The sequence below is a fragment of the Plectropomus leopardus genome, chromosome 10 (genome assembly GCF_026936395.1).
Source record: "Plectropomus leopardus strain MGB_pleo_1.0 chromosome 10, ASM2693639v1, whole genome shotgun sequence".
Taxonomy (NCBI): Eukaryota; Metazoa; Chordata; class Actinopteri; order Perciformes; family Serranidae; genus Plectropomus; species Plectropomus leopardus.
Window position 1 is genome coordinate 32,638,992 of NC_142185.1, and position 20,312 is coordinate 32,659,303.

The 20,312-nt window shown below is 39.2% G+C and overlaps 1 protein-coding gene across 5 annotated transcripts in view; it reads right to left on the bottom strand.

Annotated features, from left to right (window-relative positions):
* cacnb4a (calcium voltage-gated channel auxiliary subunit beta 4a) overlaps positions 1–20,312 on the bottom strand; it is a 48,201-nt gene that overhangs the window by 4,218 nt on the left and 23,671 nt on the right. For 2 of the 5 annotated variants that reach the window (XM_042494874.2, XM_088083648.1), the window contains 11 exons: positions 11,033–11,152; positions 10,499–10,621; positions 9,187–9,314; positions 7,641–7,720; positions 7,471–7,490; positions 6,536–6,616; positions 2,840–2,898; positions 2,650–2,759; positions 2,373–2,524; positions 1,039–1,134; positions 764–940 (listed from right to left, as the gene is read on the bottom strand). In XM_042494874.2, the coding sequence (XP_042350808.2) occupies positions 764–940; positions 1,039–1,134; positions 2,373–2,524; positions 2,650–2,759; positions 2,840–2,898; positions 6,536–6,616; positions 7,471–7,490; positions 7,641–7,720; positions 9,187–9,314; positions 10,499–10,621; positions 11,033–11,152 (1,146 nt within the window). The remainder of the gene's footprint in view (positions 1–763; positions 941–1,038; positions 1,135–2,372; positions 2,525–2,649; positions 2,760–2,839; positions 2,899–6,535; positions 6,617–7,470; positions 7,491–7,640; positions 7,721–9,186; positions 9,315–10,498; positions 10,622–11,032; positions 11,153–20,312) is intronic. The other 3 variants (XM_088083647.1, XM_088083646.1, XM_088083645.1) reach the window with 3 other exon arrangements.

Sequence of the window (20,312 nt, forward strand, 5' to 3'; positions counted from 1 at the left end):
GCTTTTCAAAGTGGTCCTGTGTTGAACGAGAGTGGTGCAGCTGCAAAACAGGCTGCAGTGTAAATACTTGGGGCAATTGTGCACCTTCAATTTACGCCCACTGAAAGTGTTTGCTTTTTCGCCACAGACTTGGTGAGAGTGTTATTTTAAGTGTCTGACAACATCACTACAGAGATACAACTTTTTTTTAAAGATTAAGATCCTTTTTGTTTAACCAAAAACAGCCCTGAAATCACCATCACCACACAACCAGACTCCATTCAAATAAGTAGCAATTTTATCATCCTAAAACACACTTCATCCAAAGTGGATAGAAACAAAATACAACTCACGAAGCCATCAAGGTTTATCTTAAAAAAAAAAAAAAAACACACAACAAACTATAATCATAATTATTATTATAATATTTCAAAATTATGTTACAGAAAAAATATACATATATATATTTTTTTTTAATTTCTGCACTTTTTTGATGATTTTTCTGATCTATTTTTTTGTTTTTTACTTTTTTTTTTGCCTATTTTTCCATTTACCTTTTACAAATTGATTGCTATTTTTTGGGCCAAGTTGCTCATTGCCTTCTTCCCATGATTTTAAAATTGGTTTGAAACTTTACCTAAAGTTGCACTTTAGCATGATTGAATTTTACACATAAAGTAACATACAAACACACTGGTAAATAATCAGGGAGTTAAAACTTTAAATTATTATCTACAGGGAGAGATTACAAGACAGTTTTTTCTTTTCTATTTGACAAGTTCACCTGAATTGCAGCAGGGTACGGGGAGAGCGCAGTGGAGCCCAGATTGCGCCCCAGCAGGGGGTTGAGTGGCGTGCTAAGTGAAGTGTGAGTAGCACGCCAGTATGCCTCCAGGTACTCTGCCAGGTGTTCACAGGCGTCTTCCAGCTGGTTCTCATCCAGAATAATATCAAACATCTCCTGAGGTGGGAGAGGAAGAGAGGAAAAGAGTTGCTTCACCACCGATGAATACGTTCTGCTTTGTTTCAGGTTTAAAAGTGTGTTTGAAGTTTACTTACAGAAGGACACTGTGCTAGTTTCTCTGCTGCGACAAGCTGCACATTCAAGTGTTTGCTTTGAGATTTCCCTCTGGATTTGATCAGCCGCTGCAGGACCTGTCGGAAACACGCACACAGCAGAAAAACAAGAGGAAATAGATCCAATAGTGGAATAAACACCAAATACAGAAGGTTAATAAGTGCAGCAGTCATGCCTTGTGCTTCAGACCTCTCCTCACCGCCTGCTGCAGTGCTAAACATACATCAGAAATGAAGGCTCCAAAATAATTCACCCTGAAGGGGTGATGCTCTATCTTGAACTGTTTGCTGAAGAACTTTTTTTCAGGGGTTCTTTGCAGGACAAATGGTTCCATTAAGGACTAAAATCATGAGTAGTGGGAGAGAGATCTACAGGTAATGTAATCAGTTACTATTTTTAAAGCCCTCTGGGTGGGTTCTAGATTAAACTCTTGAAATATTAAAGTGTTTTCTGTAGAGCCCACTGGGCGGGTTTTTGTTTGCACCCTTAGATGGTGGAAAAGTTCTGGATAGAGCACCCAGAGAAGGTTCTGCGTGGAACTGTTACACCATAGAAGTGTTTTCTGTGGAATCTTTTTGTAAGGGGTTCTGAACGGACGTTTTCACAGATTGTTCTATATATTAACCTTTTATGTTGTGCTCTCCTAGGTTCTCCTGGGTTAGTTATAGATGAAACCCTTGGAATATGAAAGGGTTTTTAATAGAACCTCCTGGGTTGGTTACAGATGAAAACCTTGGCGAATAAAAGGGTTCTCAATAGAATCCCCTGGATTGGTTATAGCTGAAACCCTTGAAATACAAAAAGGTTCTCAGAACTCCTGGAAAATAAATGGTTTCTCAATAGAACCCCCTGGGTGGATTATAAATAAAACTCTTGGAATATAAAATGATTCTTCGTGGAACCCTTACAATAAAAATGGATTCTTGGTAGAACTCCCTGAATGAGTCCTTGATTAAATATAAACCTGTGCTCTGTAGAACCTCCTGGGTGAGATCTCGATAAAACCCTTTGAATATGAAAGGGATCCTGGTATAACCTCTCAAACGAGGTTCCATTAACACATGATTCTAGGTATAACCCTTCATGTTGGGTTCTAGGTTGAAACCTCTGAAAGGCCTCTAGATGCAACCTTTATAAAGGTTTCTACCAGCAACCAAAAAAGGGTTCTCCGATAAGGACAAGCAGAGGAACCCTGTATGGTTCTAGTTATCTCCATAATTTCTCAGAGAGCATATACAGTATCCTGCTGGGAGAGGGCAGCAAATGTGGAAGCCACCACAGATTTATTGGACGGCTCTCGAGCCTTTGATCTTACCTTGGGTGAAGACACTTTCACGTGGACGATAATGGGTGCTAATGAGGTCTTGATGAGCTGTGCTGGGTGGTTAATGGTGTCTGCGTCCAACACGACCAGCTGCAGAGACCTGGCCAGCTCAAAGATCCTTTCTATTTCACTCTGGACCTCCGCTACAAGAACAGACAGCAGAACAACCATAAACAAGGTGAAACACGAAGGTAATTACAGAACATCGGCAGCATCAACACCTACAAGACATGCACATCATTGAGTGGAACAGTTCCTGTAGCTTTACCCAGGCTGGAGCGGGTGTTGGATCTCTCAATGATGGCCCTCTTACTGGGGTTGTTTAGTACTGACCTCTTGGCCAACGATATGTCAGCTGTTACCCGTGTGATGGATATCCTGAAACAACACGAAACACACGTCACACAGAGCAAATCGGCGGGAGAACGATGCGCTGTGTGATCGCTGTGACTGCTCACCTCCCGTCAAACCTGTGCTTCAGGAAGTCAAAGAGCGCCTTCTGCATCATATCTGTCACCTGCAACGACGAGTCAGCGAGCAGCCGGAGGACATCAGGGGAAAGGGGAGAGAGAGAAGAAGAATATCAGGTAATTCAGGGAAACTCAACTTGCTTTTCTTGGGGGACACTTCTGAAAAATGACAGGAGGCCAGAGGCCAATCACAGCAGTCCCATGTATGTTTCTAGGGTTTGTGTTTCAAGGACTTCAGCACATTTCTAGCATTATAGGGCATTTCTAGGATATTAGGACATTTTGGGACTTCAGAACATTTCTAGGATTTCTAGGACTTTTCCTAGATTTTTGGACATTTATGGGATTTTAGTTAATTTCTAGGATTTTAGGATGTTTCTGGAATTTTAGGTAATTTTCTCTGAGTTTAATGCATTTCTTGAATTTTATGACCTCTCCAGGATTTTAGGCCATTTCTAGAGTTTTAGGACATGTCTAGAATTTCCGGACATTTCCTGTATTTTAGAACGTTTTGAGGACTTGAGGACATTTCCAGGATTTCAGAAGGTTTCTATAATTTTAGGACATTTCTTGGATTTTAGGACATTTCTAGGATTTTAGGACATATCTAGGACTTTATGATGTTTCTAGGATTCTAGTACATTTCTAAGATTTTAGGACATATCCCGGATTTAAGAACATATCTAGCATTTTAGGACATGTTGAAGACTTTATGACATTTGAAGGATTTACAGACATTTCTAGGATTTTAGAACATTTCTAGGATTTTAGGATGTCAGAGCATCCTGCCGGTGGCCAGATTTGGCCCGCAGGCTGTAAATTGAAAAGGTCCAGAGCATAGCGTCAGGCATGTTACAATAAAAAAAAAAAAAAAGAGGACATCCCTGCAGATCTATGTGTAAAGCAGCACAGACTGGACTCTTATTCTTCATTCTGATGCCGTCCATACGGACTGCTGCTGAGCTGAGGTCTGTGAATTACACACTTGACCGAGCGATTCGTTTATAGCGTGCACAGTTTCTTTTTTTCCTGGCTCTCTGCAGAACGAATATTGGCCACATTAAATAAAGTGATTAAGAGCTACAATGAGAAGTGTCGCAAAGACCAATGCACAGGTGATGAATTGGGGCAATCACAAAGTGCAGTCTCCAATATAACTTATCCTTTGAATGCCAGTCCGAGGCCTCGAATAGAAACAGAAATTCAAGATGAAGTAGCAGCCTCTTTTTAGAAAGTTAAAGGCAGTCAGTCTTCCTGTTGGTCTGAGGCAGTGAATACATGAATGGATACATGAATATAATCAGGCTGTGCCAGCTGTCACTCTGATTTGTTCAAATGAGTTTGACACTGACGGAGGGGCTGACAGGGGCGGCATGTCCTCCGAGCTAAAACACAGAGCAGTCGTCAGATGGAAATTAGCACTAATAACATGTGACTCATTTCCAACTGTACAGTGGTAAAAAAAGTTGCAGAGTATATTTACTTAAGTAATGTTTCTAAATTCAAAAGAGGTATGTTATGTTTCTTTTATATCTGATTGTATACTTCTACTTATATATTTGTTTTTATTAAATCTATTGCTATCATATGTTATACATCCTTTTAGCCCACTGAATCCAGGGCATTGCTGTAAAAGAGCTTAATGCTCAATCATTTTTTCCTGAACAGACAGTGATTTTAAACTAAATTACGTGTACACTTTGCTGATAATACATCTGTAGTTTTACTTAGGTGACATTTTGAATTCACAGCTTGACTTGTATTTGAGCATTTGTGGTATTGCGCCTTCTGCTTTAACAAAGGATCAGAAAACGTCTTCCGCCGCCGTAACCGTACCTCCACACAACCCTGACACAATGCACTCTCTTATTAAGCGCACAGTAATGAATAAAAGTCCTCCTTCTGTGCCATCGGCAGAAAGAACGGCACTGCTGACACATAATCTTGTACGTCATGAGCTTCATTCTTTGTAAAAATTGATTCGTGTCTGATATTGATTCATCAGACAGCAACAATAAACAGTAAAGGTGTCTGATACGATCAATATCTCTGTTTCTTACAGAAACATTAAACGCCGTTCAGTCCCTCGTCTCCTTCCAAAACCTGCAGTCAGTGCACATTATTCTCTGTTTCTAATTTCAAACCATGCTCCACTTTTTCAGACTGATGCAGTTTACCCAGAAGGTTGTTACCACGGCAACACCAGAATGGGAGGCGAAGACTGTGGTTCCATGACAACTGACTCCCGCCTCCCACCACATCCTTTATTGTTTGCCCTGAGGTTCCAGTGGTAACTGATAATCAATGAGCAGTTTCCGTTTTCATGATACATCTCTGGGAACTTTAGAAGGAAGTAACCTTGGTGGAAATCAAAGACCCTGCCGCATGATGCAACATTAGTCAGCTTGGCCCGCATAAGATACATAGTCACGCCGAAAACATGATGTCAAAGAAGGAACATGGTTGTTTTTTTAACCTAAATCAGTGCTGCAACAATCTTTGTTTTTAGATTTAACAGTAAAAGTGTAATTCTTGGCCTCACAGAGCAATGAAGAAACTGCTTTTATGAATTATATAAGTGCCTAGAATAATAGGCATTGTGGCAACCTCCAAGGCTAAAAAATGAAGCCAAGAGCCAAAAACTGCAGTTCATCGAATTGCCACTTCAGACTGGACCCCAAGAGCAAGTCAACTCCCATAGAGTTGACTATAAAAAAGTATTAATAAATGTTCAAAAGTGATGGATGAATGGTCAAAATTATATGAAAAACTGTTGAAAATATTTGGTGAAAAGTGAAAATTGTGGACAAGAGATTTTACCATGTTACACAACTCTCAGGTCTTAATCTGTGACACTATTTCTTTTAAAATTACGAGTTTAATCTCATAATGTTACATTTTTTTTCTAATAAATGCACAATTTTAATATATTAATACTTTATTTTTTTCTAGTAAATTTATGAGTTTAATCTAGTAATATTATTTCTTTATTCTCGTAATATAACTTTTTTTTTCTTTAACATGGCCCTAAACCTCAGTCATATTATTGAGACTCAAAGTTAGGCATATTTAAGAGCAGATCGCTTTAAATGATATCTGCCGACAGTGTCGGCCGCACAAGAGTCTGGGTTTTCTTCAGAGTGTATCTAATCCACCAACCATCATGAATTTCAGAGGGAAATCCTGAGTTTTGAAACCGTTCACCTGTCAACCCCACAGTGTCCCCTCACTAAAATAGTGCAGCAGCTAACAGAGGCTGAAATGTAAAACTTGTGCGCGAATACAGTTTATATTTATGGATCATTTTGATGCTGAATTGACAAAAATACTTTCAATATATGGTGCCTTTTATCTTGTGTTTTTGCAGACATTTAAGGAATTGTTAATATGTCATATTTCTTAAAGGAAGTTTGGCGTAATATTTTCCACCAGGAGCAGGATGGGAAATAATCTCATTTAGTTGTAGCCTTGAAAACGGTGATGCTGCAAGATCCCCAGTCTTTGCAAAATCTTGAAGTGTGTGACTAAAAGCTCACATAGTCTTTAGATGTGAGAGGGTGTCAGACTTTAGTCTTTTCAAAGTCTTGCAGTGTGTCTTAAGTCATGTAAGGATGAAGACATTTCAGTCTTGGCTGTGAGAAACAGGCTGAGTCAGACGGCTCGAGGAGCAGCAGCGCGTCCTACCTCGTAACCTTTCAGGGACGGTCCCACCAGGACAACCGGCCTCATGGAGGGAACCACGTCATAGGGAGGGATATGCTCAGCCTGGAGGGGTGCACACACACACACACAGTCAAGATTTAACATTGGCAAGCGTCTCTCTAAAGAAAGCATGGACCAAATGGAGTGATGCGTTAAAATAATGTTCCATTTTTGAATATATAAATATGTTCATTATTCGCAATTAATGTAAAACAGGGATGATTTAAACTATACAAAAGTAATTAGGGAACATGATGCTCAGGTGCAAGAGAATTATCTATTTTTGCAACAACAAAAGAATCATGACTCAAATACAGCAACCAGTTAATCTGATGTAACCTGCTGACTTTGGCTGGACAAAAACAAATAGCTCTAAATGATATAACACACTGCATCTATGTCTACAGAGGACTCACATGAAGATAGTCTGATACATTTAAGAAAACTTTTTTTTCATTTAAAGTTTATTAATTGTTTGAAAACAGGTGGTTTTCAAACAATATTAAGATTTATTCTCACAGAAATAGTCGCGATAAGCAGTCCATTTTAGTTTGTTGAGAATTTAATTTTGGTAATATTTAACGGCCACAAGACAAACAAACAATAAAACATGTTTATTAAAGGCACAATCTGTGGTGTAAATATTAAAAAGGTGTAGCCCCTCTAACTTAAAACACTCTTATCACTGTTAATGTAATGGACCTAATAGACCTCTTAAAAAAGTAAATGTTTAACATTAGTAAGGTAAATAATTATCTCAAGAAATAAAGCTCTTTACTTATATATATATCTTTTAGCTCTTTTTTAACCTGTGTTTTATATACTTATTTCATATACTTACTTTTACTTATTTTTACTTATTTTTTCAGCATAGAATGAGCAAACAAATAAATAAAGGTATAACTGGCCACACTCACCACTTTCTGTTTCTGCTTTCCTGAAAAAAGAAAGGAAAGATCCCATGAGGACTTTGATCACACAGTATTAAACATCACAATATGACAGGAACAGAATAAAATACTGTTATATGGAGACAAATTCAAAGCAGCCACCAAAACAAACAGAGACTCGTATCTGTGGGACCAACCTGCAGAGTTTGGGTTTGGCTTGAATGTACCTGACACCATTTCTCCCAGACTGGAGGAGGAATTCCCGCTGGATTTACTGCTACAGCGATGGCAGTGAAAAGAAAAAGAGAAAAGTGTTAATCCAGCAAGATGTCTTCAGTGAAAAAGCACTGACCCCTGGAAAACAGGTGACCACAGAGTGTCTTCAGGGTGACGTGTTATAAAATAACTAACTAAAGATAAGAAACGATGTTCAGAAGTGTGTATTGTTTCTTTGATGTGAATATCATAACATGGAACATAACAATCCTGAGTTATGATGTTGAAGAATGGGCAAAAAAGTGTTTTTGCAGAACATTACGATATCATACAATATTTAAAATGTCATCACTTCATCATTACACCCTATTAGTCATTAATATGTGAAATTTGTCATTATGTGCATGAATTCTTGAGCTGTGACCAAATCCATGTGCTGTGAGGTCAGTATGATCTTCGAACACCAAATTCTGATCAGTTAATTTTTGAGTACAAGACGACATTTGTGCCAAATTTGAGGAAATTCAATAAGAAATGAAACAGATAAAAAGTCACATCGACCTTGACCTCTGGACAACAAATTCTAATCAACTTATCATTGACTGAAAGTAGATGTAGATGCCAAATTCGAAAAAACATCCCCCCAAGGCCACAGTGACCTTTGACCACCAAAATCTAATCAGTTCATTGTTGAGTTCAAATGGATGTTTGTGCCAAATTTGAAGAAATTGCCTCAGGGTGTTCTTGAGATATTGCAATCATGAGAATGACAAAGATGCATGGTTACAGTGACCTTGACCTTTGACCACTAAAAAAACTAATCACTTCATCATCAAATCCAAATGGACATTTGTGCCAAATTTGAAGAAATTACCTAAAAGCAGTCTTGGGATATCGTGTTCACAAAAATGAGACGGACAAGGTTACAGAGACACTGACCTTCCTTATTAGTTCATTCTAAAGCCCAACTGGATGTTTATGTCAAATTTGAAAAAATTACCTTAAGGCATCCTTGAGATACTGTATTTACAAAAAGGGGACAGAAGGAGAGACGGATAACCCAAAACATACCAAAAACAGGCTCCACTGAGCTCCGATTAATCATATGTGTAAACCGACTTCATTGTGCTGAAACATCACCCCCTAAAAATGAAGTTTTCTTCCTCTCACTGTTGTAACTGAGCGAAAATAATGGCACTCAATATCTCTAATCGCCCTCCTGGTGGCTGACACACTTCCCCCCCATCTGATGGAAAATTCTGCTGTGGCTGCGATCCAGGCACACCTCCGAGAGGTTGGACCACACAACACAACTTGGCTTTCATCCACCTCACTTCCTCCCTATCTGCCGGCTCAACTGCCAAGCTTCTACTCATCCCTGCAGTGGCTCTCTCCTCCAACACGTCCCCAAACCCTCCAACTCTCTTTATCCCTTTTGATCCGCGGATCTTCGCTACAATTTCTGCTTTTGCCGATTCCTCCGCCTCCTGAACTCTCACGTCCCGCTCCTCTTCCGCCTCCACTCACCCATGGAAGCGTCCTCTCTTCTGCTCCTGCTGGAGTCGGATGTTTTCCAGCTTCAGAGGGCTCGGGATGAAGCCGATGTCGCAGCCCTCTTTCACCAAACGCCCGATCCACCAGTCATTGTTGTACTTCTGCAGATGTAAAGACAAAACAAAAAACAAAAAAAAAACTCGGGGTTTCACATAACTCTGGGGGATTGATGGTTATATTTATGAAGATGAATTAGTTTGTCATTATTTTGTAGAATGTCGTATCAAAAATGTGTTGAAACAGTGCTGAGCGAGTTATTTGATGAGTGCTGACATGGAGAACAACATCACTGGGACTTTTAACGATGCATGTATTCTCCCATGACAGTTGGCACAGACTATTTGCTGTTCAATCTTATAAACAAGGCTCATTATACACATAAATGCGCCCCAAAAATAAGCAGTACCTACTCAGAACACTGTCCTAGATGTAAAGTTGAGTCTCTTATACAAATGTTTTAAATGTTTTAAACTGTTCATTACATTAACCATTAATTGACCTACATTGATGGTCATTGTAAAAAAAAAATGCAGCACAAAGATGAACATATTTTCAAAAATGATGTTTGGGTTGCATTATTAATTATTTGGGAAGGAAAGAAGCCCAAATACTTCACTGCAAACCTCCAGGTGTGCTAACATAATACTACCAGTACTACTTCTGCTAGAATATAATAGAATATGTCTTTATTGGCATTGCACAAGTACAACGAAACTGAAAAACTACTACTACCACTGATAATAATAATCACACGAAAGACCTCTCATGTCTGAAAAACAACTCAGCAACTCGGAGATAGTTTTATAACAAGAGCTGCCGACTTGACGTCATAAATGCATAATCATGACGGGAAAAGGTTAAAGTTTGGTGAATGGTAAGAAACTTTGAAATTAATTCACATGTGGAAACATATCAGCCTCCTGTTAAAATGCTCTGAGCGTTAAAATGCAACACATCTCCTTTATAGCTTCCATTTCGGTCCCACTTTACGACCTCAAACCACAAGATCACAACGAAATCTGAGGAACAACTTCCCAGCTCGGAAACTACAACCCTCTGACATCACATGAAGGCAGCTTAAAACCCAGCAGAAGAAGTATTGATCATGTTAACTCCGGAGTAAAGTGGGTCCTAGAGGGGACATACACTGCGATGGAGACGCAGAAGCTGATGACAGATAACAAAGTCTGTTGAACTCATGTGATTTATAAACCAACATGGAGTGAATCGGGTCCTCCATGCAGCACCACAGGTCTAACATCTCTGGATAAAGTCTGAATTGTACCTCTTTGATGTGGAGGAAGTCCTTGGCATCAAAGGAGACGGCAGTGCCGGCCACAGGAACGTCCTCATCCAGGGCACCGCAGTAGCTGACATTAGTCCTCACAGCAAATGCCACCGCTTTCGTCTGAAAGACAGCGGAGAGAAAAGAGTCTTCACAGCAGTGAGGTGGCAACATGAATACCGTAAAACTTTAATTAATAGCCCGGGATATTTGCTTAAATCACTGAACTCAACAGGCTTATATTTGGGACAGGTGTGTGTTTTACTGTGGTGTATTGCATCGGTTTTGGATCTGCCTGGCTTTTTTTTTTGTCTCTGTCTTGGGCCCTCGTCGGCCTCACATGGTTTTGGTTCCATAGACCCTATTTCTGACCCTAAATCCACTTGTGGACATTTCGATCACATGAATCGACGTGCATATGTACGTTTTTTCTGTGAGCTGGAAGTTTGTTTTATTTTTCTATACTCTGTCAAGTGTGTTTGTTTTTTCTGTTGTGAAAAAGGGAAAATTTTAGAAAGAAAAAACAACACACACCTTTGCCCTCTCGAGCTGGACAGTGGCCTGTTGCTCCCTCTCCTGCCGGCCGCCCTCCTTCTCCTCCTCCAGGGACACATCCGAGTCAGACGGTCGGCTTGTGTAGGAATCAGCTGAGCCCTAAAGAACAACAGGACACACAAGAAGCAAATAACGTGTCAGCAGGGAGGACAGAAAGTCTCAGTAATGGTGAAACAACCACCATTTTACCACATTACTGGGACTTTAGGACATTTCTAGATTTTAGGACGTTTCTATGATTTCTTGGAAGTGTCTACGATTTTAGGCATTTCTTGGATTTTAGGAGGTTTCCAGGCTTTTAGTACATTTCTAGGATTTTATGACATTTCTAGAATTTTAGGATGTTTTTAAGATTGGAGGAAATTTGGGAGATTTCTAGGATTTTGGGATGTTTCTAGGATGTTAGGACATTTCTGGGATTTCAGGACATTTCCAGAATTTTAGATTATTTCTAGGATTTTAGGAATCACCTGAGCCCTGCAGAACAACAGGACACACCTGATGCAAAAGATATCTCAGCAGGAGGGATGAAAAGTACCAGTAATACTGAAACCCTTGGTAACGACTTTCTTTATGTGATGCAGATTTAATTCGACAATGGAGGAGAAAAACACAACAAAAAACACTGTAATTTAATATGTCCTGTTAAAAACTAAACACACATTCAGATGCAAAACAGTGCAAATATATTCAGGACATAAGAAGAGCCTGTTTCTTAAAACCACAGAGACTGAGCAAATGAATGAGTGGGAGGTTACAGAGACCCAGGTGTGTGTGTGTGTGTGTGTGTGTGCGTGCGTGCGTGTGTGTATGTCACATGACTCGTTGTATCCCCCTCCACACAGGATCAAAGGCTGACTGATTAAAGATGATGAACCGGCTCAGAGAGAAGAGACAGCGACAGAAAGATGCCATTTTTATTTTTAGCGATAAAATTAGAGACATAAAGCTTAGGAAACCCTGCCTCAGTTGTTACCATGGTGACTAGAGTCAACATGAATTTGAATGACATAGAGGGGTATCCCCTTTAGTCTGCAACCTCATGGAAAAAGTCCACCAGCCCTCAAATAAAGGGAACACACTGACCTCTACGGGGTAACAGTCTGACAACACACCTGTCATCTCCCAAAAAGAGCTTCTGACTGTTTTAGTTTATTTTCTCTAGTAGGAACACTCAAACTGTGCATGGCGGGGATTTTTTAAGACATTTCTTGGATTTTAGGACATTTCTCAGATTTTCAGATGTTTCTAGGATTTCTCTGACATGTCTTGGATTTTAGGATGTGACTCATATTTTAGGATGTTTCTAGGATTTTAGGAAATCTCTAGAATTTTCCATCGTTTCTTTTTCCATCGGATTCTTGGACATTTCTAGTATTTTAGGACGTTTCTAGGATTACAGGACTTTCCAGGATTTTAAGACTTTTAAAAAGATTGTATGACATTTCTAGGATTTCAGGACATTTCAAGAATTTCTTAGAGGTTTCTCGGATTTTAGGACGTTTCTAGGAATTTAGGACGTGTCTCAGGTTGCTCGGTGACATATGGGGGCAGCTTCCAGCCCCCCCTGCTGGTCTGGCCCATAATCTTGTCACATGCAAAATGTGTATCCTTCCTGCCTTCCCCTTTCTAATTTGCAAAGTTAGTCATTTTAATTCTGACAACGGTGTGCACCTTGCCTTTTGTTTCCATTCATAATTGCATTATGTTGGATCACTGTCTTCCCCTACCTCTTGATTAATATTATCTGCATACTCCTGATCACTGCTTTGGTTTACTGTATAAAAGGGCTTGCATTTCATTTGTTCGGGGTCAGCTCAGCGACTCAGACCGGCTCTGTGTCTGTAAGTTCACCAGTATGCCGCATAATTCAATAAACGCACACCAACACAGAAAACTCCTGGACTGATTTCGTAAACAGTGTTTTAGTGAGTTGCTGTTTAACCTGCAGCCTCCAGAACAGCTTCAGTGCTGCATGGCATAAAGTATGTAACTTTACTGAAGAGATGAACACCATTCCTCTTTTTGCTGATTTATCAATGAAGGCAAAACGTTACATTTTTTTCAAAATCTCCCACAGGTGTACAGCAGGGTTAAGATCTGGACATACAGTACTGTGTGTACTGTATGTATTCCCCTGGGACTCAGTGGGTGGCTTGACCCCCCACCAGTCTGCCTCAAGCTGAAAATCAGTCTCATACCATCACTATCACCCACTCTCTCACCCCTCGCCCTTATTAGCTACAAGTCACTGACTGCTGCATTAGAGGAGCAGTGAAAACACCCGCCCGCTTATTCAAGTCAGAGAGAGCGAGAGCTAAAGAGACAGAGAGATCATGACCGACTAGCTGAGGAAAATGTGCAACATAAACAGAAGCAACAGAGAGTTTCCCCTCAGCAGAGAGAGTTATTACAGCACCAATGTGCTCATCTAACTCCAGCATCACACGCAGCGAAGCCTGCAGGGAGGGGCGGGCGCCGCTGAGGAGACGGAGACAACATCGGTGATGATCACTTCACATAACAAAGCACGTAGCAGGTGCACGTCTCAGTCTGAGGCCACCACACCTAAAATGATCCTGGACACTGACCTTTTGTAAAGATTTTTGTATTCTGACATAAATCTCTTCCTTATTCTGTATTCTTCTGTGTGTGTGTGTGTGTGTGTGTGTGTGTCTGTGTGCGCATCTGTCTTTCTGGACCAGCAGCCTAATATTGTGTGCACATTTCTAATTGTACACTCAAGCACCTTTCTTGGTTGTGATTTGAAACTGTTGAAAAACCTAACACTGACTGCTGACTCCTCACACCTCTTAACCCTTTGAAAGTTGAAAATTGGCATGATTCCTTCCAAAAACATGGGAGAAAGAGAATGAGCAACTAAACAAGAAAAACAAGATCCTAAAAATTAGCCAGAAATTAGTAAAAAGTTACAAGAAAATTACCTAAAAATCTGTAAGACAAGTAAAGCATGAAAGAAAAGGACAAGAAAATTATGATTATTAGAACTTCCCCTCCAAATATAGGGAAAAATGTCCCCAAAACTATATATATCATCATACTTTTGGGGGGAATTATGTTACAGAAAAAAATATAATAAAAAAATGTCAAATAAACACATTTCAGTACTTTTAAGGATAATGTTTATGTTTAGTTCTGCGGTTTTTTTTTATAAATTAATTTATCATCAGGTGATTTCCTTGTGATGTTTTTAGTAATTTTTTGCAAATTTTTGGGCCATGTCCTTTTAAGTTGCTTGTTGCCTTTTTTTGACAGAAATTAAACCAATTAGCTTCAGTTTTAAAGGGTTAAGAGGAGATCCACACACTGTATTAAAAGCTTCCATTAATTTTAACTGTGCAACTTTTTGATTTAACAGAGATCTTTGTCAGATAAGAATCAGACATTGGCTTAGTTTGATTTTTTTTTTTTTTTTATCCAGCACTTATAAAAGATTTTTGGATGTGCGTACACTCCACCCTGATTGTACTGAAGTTAAAATCTCAATATCGTAAACACTAAATAAATTGGAAGGATCACTAAAGAAACGACAATTGTTTCTGTGTTTCTGAGCTCAGAGGAAACAGTGCTGCACCAGCACAACCACTTCTTTAACTGTACACTATTTTTGACAAATTACAGAAAAACAAATAAGTCACACATATGTGCAGCCATTCACCTGCATATACAGCGACGCTCAGAGCCGTTATTACACGGTGCAGCTGTTAAATTGGACCTAAAGCCAGATCTCCCACATGGGAGCACAAACAGCAGCGGTCAGCCAAAGGTGAAGTCCTCAGAGCCAAGACGGCCTCGTTTAAACATGCATCATCGCTGTGTGTCGACAATACGAGCAAACTGTGAGTTAGCACTGTTTGAAAATGGTAGTAAGTACACACTGGTGGATTTGCAGCACGTTCCAGTCACAGGGCTCGACTCAGGTGTGTGAGGTGAGTATTTTTCATTTCACGCTCAGGAGCAGAACATTACACTTCACCTTGCTTCTGTGTTAGCAGGATGTTGGCAAAAACAAATTTGAAACGAAATGTTTGAAAAATATACAAAAAATACATAATGGTACAATAATTTGAGGATGACGGTTGGTGCTGCTAAAATAAATTTACAAATATACTTTAGTTACTTAAGCTGTAAGTATATGTTTTTCTACTTTCATTGAGTTTTTTTTAACCAACATCAGTCCTAATCATAGATATCAAATATTCATTAATTTTCAGAATTTCAATCCTTTAAATGCCAGTTTGTTTGTTTATTTTTTGTCATGGTGCCACTATGTTTTTAGATGAAAAAAAACACAGAAAATGAAGTTTGAATGGGTTTCAATAGCACATTTTTTTGCACTTAACAGTATAAATGTAACAGTTTTGTTTACACTGTGTATTTTAGACTCATTGTAGGAGCTGAGCTGGAAATTCTAAGATTAAACAAGAATGTATGCCGTATGCATGAACATAGCCAAAATTATCAAACAAAAAAAAGAAAAACAGGAATGGAAAGCACATGAAATGCTGCAAACAGTCCCAAAGATTACTGCTCATCAGTGCTTTCTAGTACAGGTACAGTGGCCGCTGTGTGTACAGTCGCCTGCAGGCTGCCGTACACACCGGCCTCTCCAGGGTCACCGGCCCGTTGTTCCTCCTGTCAACAGCATTAAATGAGAGAAAGACGGAAAGATTCTGCACTTTTCTGCACATTTTCATCCAGGATCAATACACAAAACTGGGGGAAAAAATCTGAAATTTCCTTTTGGTTTGAGACCAAACTGACATCTGTGGATGTCAGTGTTTTGAGCCACAGCGAAGCCCAAAATGTGGATGAACATGGACTACAAACATGTATCATTACTGTTTTGTTGTTATATAATTCAACCAGTGCACAGACTGTCTGGGGTCCACCGGCTAATTACTGCTCATCAGTGCTTTCTAGTACAGGTACAGTGGCCGCTGTGTGTACAGTCGCCTGCAGGCTGCCGTACACACCGGCCTCTCCAGGGTCACCGGCCCGTTGTTCCTCCTGTCAACAGCATTAAATGAGAGAAAGACGGAAAGATTCTGCACTTTTCTGCACATTTTCATCCAGGATCAATACACAAAACTGGGGGAAAAAATCTGAAATTTCCTTTTGGTTTGAGACCAAACTGACATCTGTGGATGTCAGTTTTTTGAGCCACAGCGAAGCCCAAAATGTGGATGAACATGGACTACAAACATGTATCATTACTGTTTTGTTGTTATATAATTCAACGAGTGAAATGAATTCACATCACAGCGGCGTTTTTCACTCTCTCTTTCTGGTCCAGTTAGCTGTTATTCTCCATCTCTGTGATGGAGTGAGATGTTGCAGCTCTGTAACACAGAATCTGTACTTCACGCTACACTACAGCTGAGTAATCACTACATTAGCATAAACACTGGATGCCTGCCCCAGAGGCGAGCAGCAACAAGCTCAGTGCACAGACTGTCTGGGGTCCACCGGCTAATTACTGCTCATCAGTGCTTTCTAGTACAGGTACAGTGGCCGCTGTGTGTACAGTCGCCTGCAGGCTGCCGTACACACCGGCCTCTCCAGGGTCACCAGCCCGTTGTTCCTCCTGTCAACAGCATTAAATGAGAGAAAGACGGAAAGATGAGACAGAGTATGGCTGCTGCTCCTACAGTTACAAACACTGACATCAATATCCCATAAGATCCACTCATCCAACAGTGTCTGTGACCCACCTGTCTGCAGTCATCTGTAACCGGCCTGTCTGTCTTTATTTAGTCCAAACACATCTTTGTGTGTTAGTAACTTTCTATTTATAGAGAGAAAATTACGCTGCCTAAAAGGCTAACACAATACACTGGCCGAAAACATTTCCATTAGGGAAAACTGCTGTAGTTTCAGAAACAATGCCAATAAAAAAAACACACACAAACCCCAAAATACAAATGCAACAAAAAATCTGCATATTCAGTTGTCCAAGCCTCAAGGGTGGAGCTCTAAGTGGAACAGCATCAACCTTTACTATTACCACTTGGTAGGTTTTTCATTAACCCTCAAACTGTGCAAATTGAAATTGCGAATATAAAAATACACCTAATGGAAACATGTCAGTTTAGAAAAAACTTGTAAAAAGCTTTTAGGCTCACATGAGGTTGTAATTTCAGGTGATTTTTAAAAGTATTTCCTTTGTAAAACTGCAAAGGAAACACTTTTTAGGCTTTTATAGGTCACATGATGCTATGTTATGTGCTTGTTGGTAGGAAATGTCTTTTCAAACTTTTTGACCTTATGAAGATCCCAGAAGGATCAAAATGTTGTCTTGAATAAACTTGTTTGGCGTGGAGTAAGTGTGCAGGCATTACCTTTTTCATTATGTGCACGTTTTTTTGATAGCCTTGCAACTCCGTGATGTACGTTTAACTACCCTCTTTCAATGTTTTGAGCTGTGGCACATTAGTTTGGTTGGCGACCGTAGAAAACGGTACCACAATGCAGTAACATGATGTTGTTCTATTAGAGCACTACAGTGCACTGACATGATGTTGTTGTAGTTCACATCAAAGCGTATTTATTGGCTCGAACAGGCAGCTCCTGCATGCAACAATCTGTGCCGTGTTACGTAACGTGTACAAACCTTCTATGATATGGAACCATGTTGCATGATGTAATGCTGTGCACCGTGTAGTGCAACGGCCATGACATGCACCATGACATAATGCATAAATGAGTTCATGAATTTCAATGACTGCTTCACTTTCATGTGCTACAATCAAAGCGGTTCATCCCTCATCGGGTGACACACAGTAAGGACAGACTTCCTGCACTCAGTATTCACCTTCCAACCACTAAAAAACAAACGAGCACACAAATCACTGCATGGCACAAGCTCATATATAACAAGGAAATCTAATTTTTCTGTCCAACTTCAACAGAAAAGGACAGGCAGTCTAGGTCAGTGGTTCCCAACTGGTCCTGTCATGGGATCCAGATTTCTCTTCAGTCATTAGCTCGAGGTCCACACAATAAAAATGACCACATATTCTTTTTTTTCACGAAAAAGAAACAACACATTGGCCTAGATAACAAAGAAATAAAACATAATGCAAGAGTAAACAGAAACTGCACTTAAAAATAAAAAGTGCTGTGCCGAAAATCCACTGTTAAGAGAAAAAAGCGTTTTTTTTTTGGGGTTTTTTTTACAAATTTGACAAGTTCACGAGTCAATTGCTATCCATTCAGAATGGAATCGCGACCCACTTTTAGACCGCAACCCACCAATTGGGAACCCTTTATAAATTTTCCTTCTAAGGGAATTCTGTCATCTTCCAGAAAATAAACAAATAAATAATTAAATAACCACATTCTCAGATTAACAGTGTAAAATAAAGTACAAACACACACATGTACATATATAAATATATATATATTTTTTTACAAGCTCACAAAAAATAGCAGTTGATAGAAAAATGCCTAACCAGTGACTTAAAAATTTAAATTTAAGTTTTAATTTAATTTTGTTTTTGACCACACCTGTCACCACAAAGCCTTATTAGTAAATATGTAGTGACCATTTTTTAACATTTTGATTTGATCAGGATGCGACTGAGATAAAAACTTTCCCTCTATAAACAAATTTATGGTAAAGTTGAGCTTTTCCTGCAGAAAAGACTAAATTTCACATTCATTATTAGTCAAACTATATGATCTAAAGCCTGCCATTTTCCTTTGCACAACAATATTTATACTACTCTCATGATATGAACTCCCCTCACTAATCCATTACACAGTCTGTTATTACAGAGCAGCCCGATGTGCTTAACAAGCTCTCCGCCTCACGCATCACATCATAATAACGTGATGTTGACAGTGGAGCAGGTGATGCAGCATCTCCTCCGTGTCTGACCTCCTGATCGGTGCAGTTCACTGGAGATCACGTTATTGTGTGTTCAACAGATACATTTCTGTGTAAACACTCATACGGGTCTCACACACCCATCTCACATTCGATAATATCATGATAAAGCTCTTTTCTGTCAGACTTTATCTCCATAAAGGCTCTGTGTGACTCCATGAAGGGTAAAACTGACCGCATGACAGCTTAAATTCATTGTGACCATTAAAGAAAGATTTGTGTGTGAGTTTTTTGTGTGTGAGTAGGGCTAAAATAAAAGAGAGATTAAAATGCTATTATCCTTTAAAGTTACACATGCAATGCCAAATGTAAGTTTGGATTTTAATCAGGAAACTGGAATCAGGCTTAAAAAAAAACATATACTGCATGAAGTGGCCACGTTACTGCAGCAATTTATTTTACCAAAATAATATTTTCTTATAATATGGACTAATAATTAAATATTCTCTCTCTCTCTCTCTCTCTCTCTCTCTATATATATATATATATATATATATATATATATATATATATATATATATATATATATATTTCGGATTAAACTGTTACCAGCTAATTTCATTCAAACCGTGTTGCACCGTACTTGAGACTTGCAGGAAAACCAAGTCACACAGAAATGTGTGAACTGGACACGAAATCTCAACAATGGATTCTAGACGACCGGCTGTAGATTAAGAGAGTGTGCCACATATAAGATGAGTCCTGTGCAGGTTTGAATCCGACCTGTGACTTTTTGCTGCATGATTCCCTCTCTTTCCTTTCCTGTCAATACTGGAAAAAATGCCCAAAAATAATCTAAAAAAAACAACTTGAAATAAAACAATGCATTATATGTTGGTGGGCTTGAAATGTGCTAAAATTCACACGCTGGCAACAATGTCAGTGCAAATATACTGCAGATGGTTGCAGTTTTTTTGTGAAATGATCACAGTTAGTTTAGTTTCAGATAAAGAGAAACATTTGAATTGGTTTTTAGAAGAAAAAGTACTTTGTTAAATTTAAAATAAGCAACTACAAATACTGTAACTAGTCTGATGGAGGCACGCAGGCTCAGCATTCAACGCAGGTTTTTTAAAAAAATTTTGTAACCTTATTGTTTGCAGGATGGTCGTGCAGCACAAACCCAGTGATGCTGCTGGTCCTTTGTTCTCATCTACAGTGAAACAGACACTGGAGCAACAGACAGACTGCTTATGCACCTACATTAATCAAAACTTGTGAAATTATTTCACTGTGCAAGTTTTCTTATAAGATATATATTAAGATATAAATAAGGCTAGCAGAATCAGTGATTTTTTTTAAAATCACTTCTTAAAACTTTTATGCGATGTTGTCATTTTCATCTCT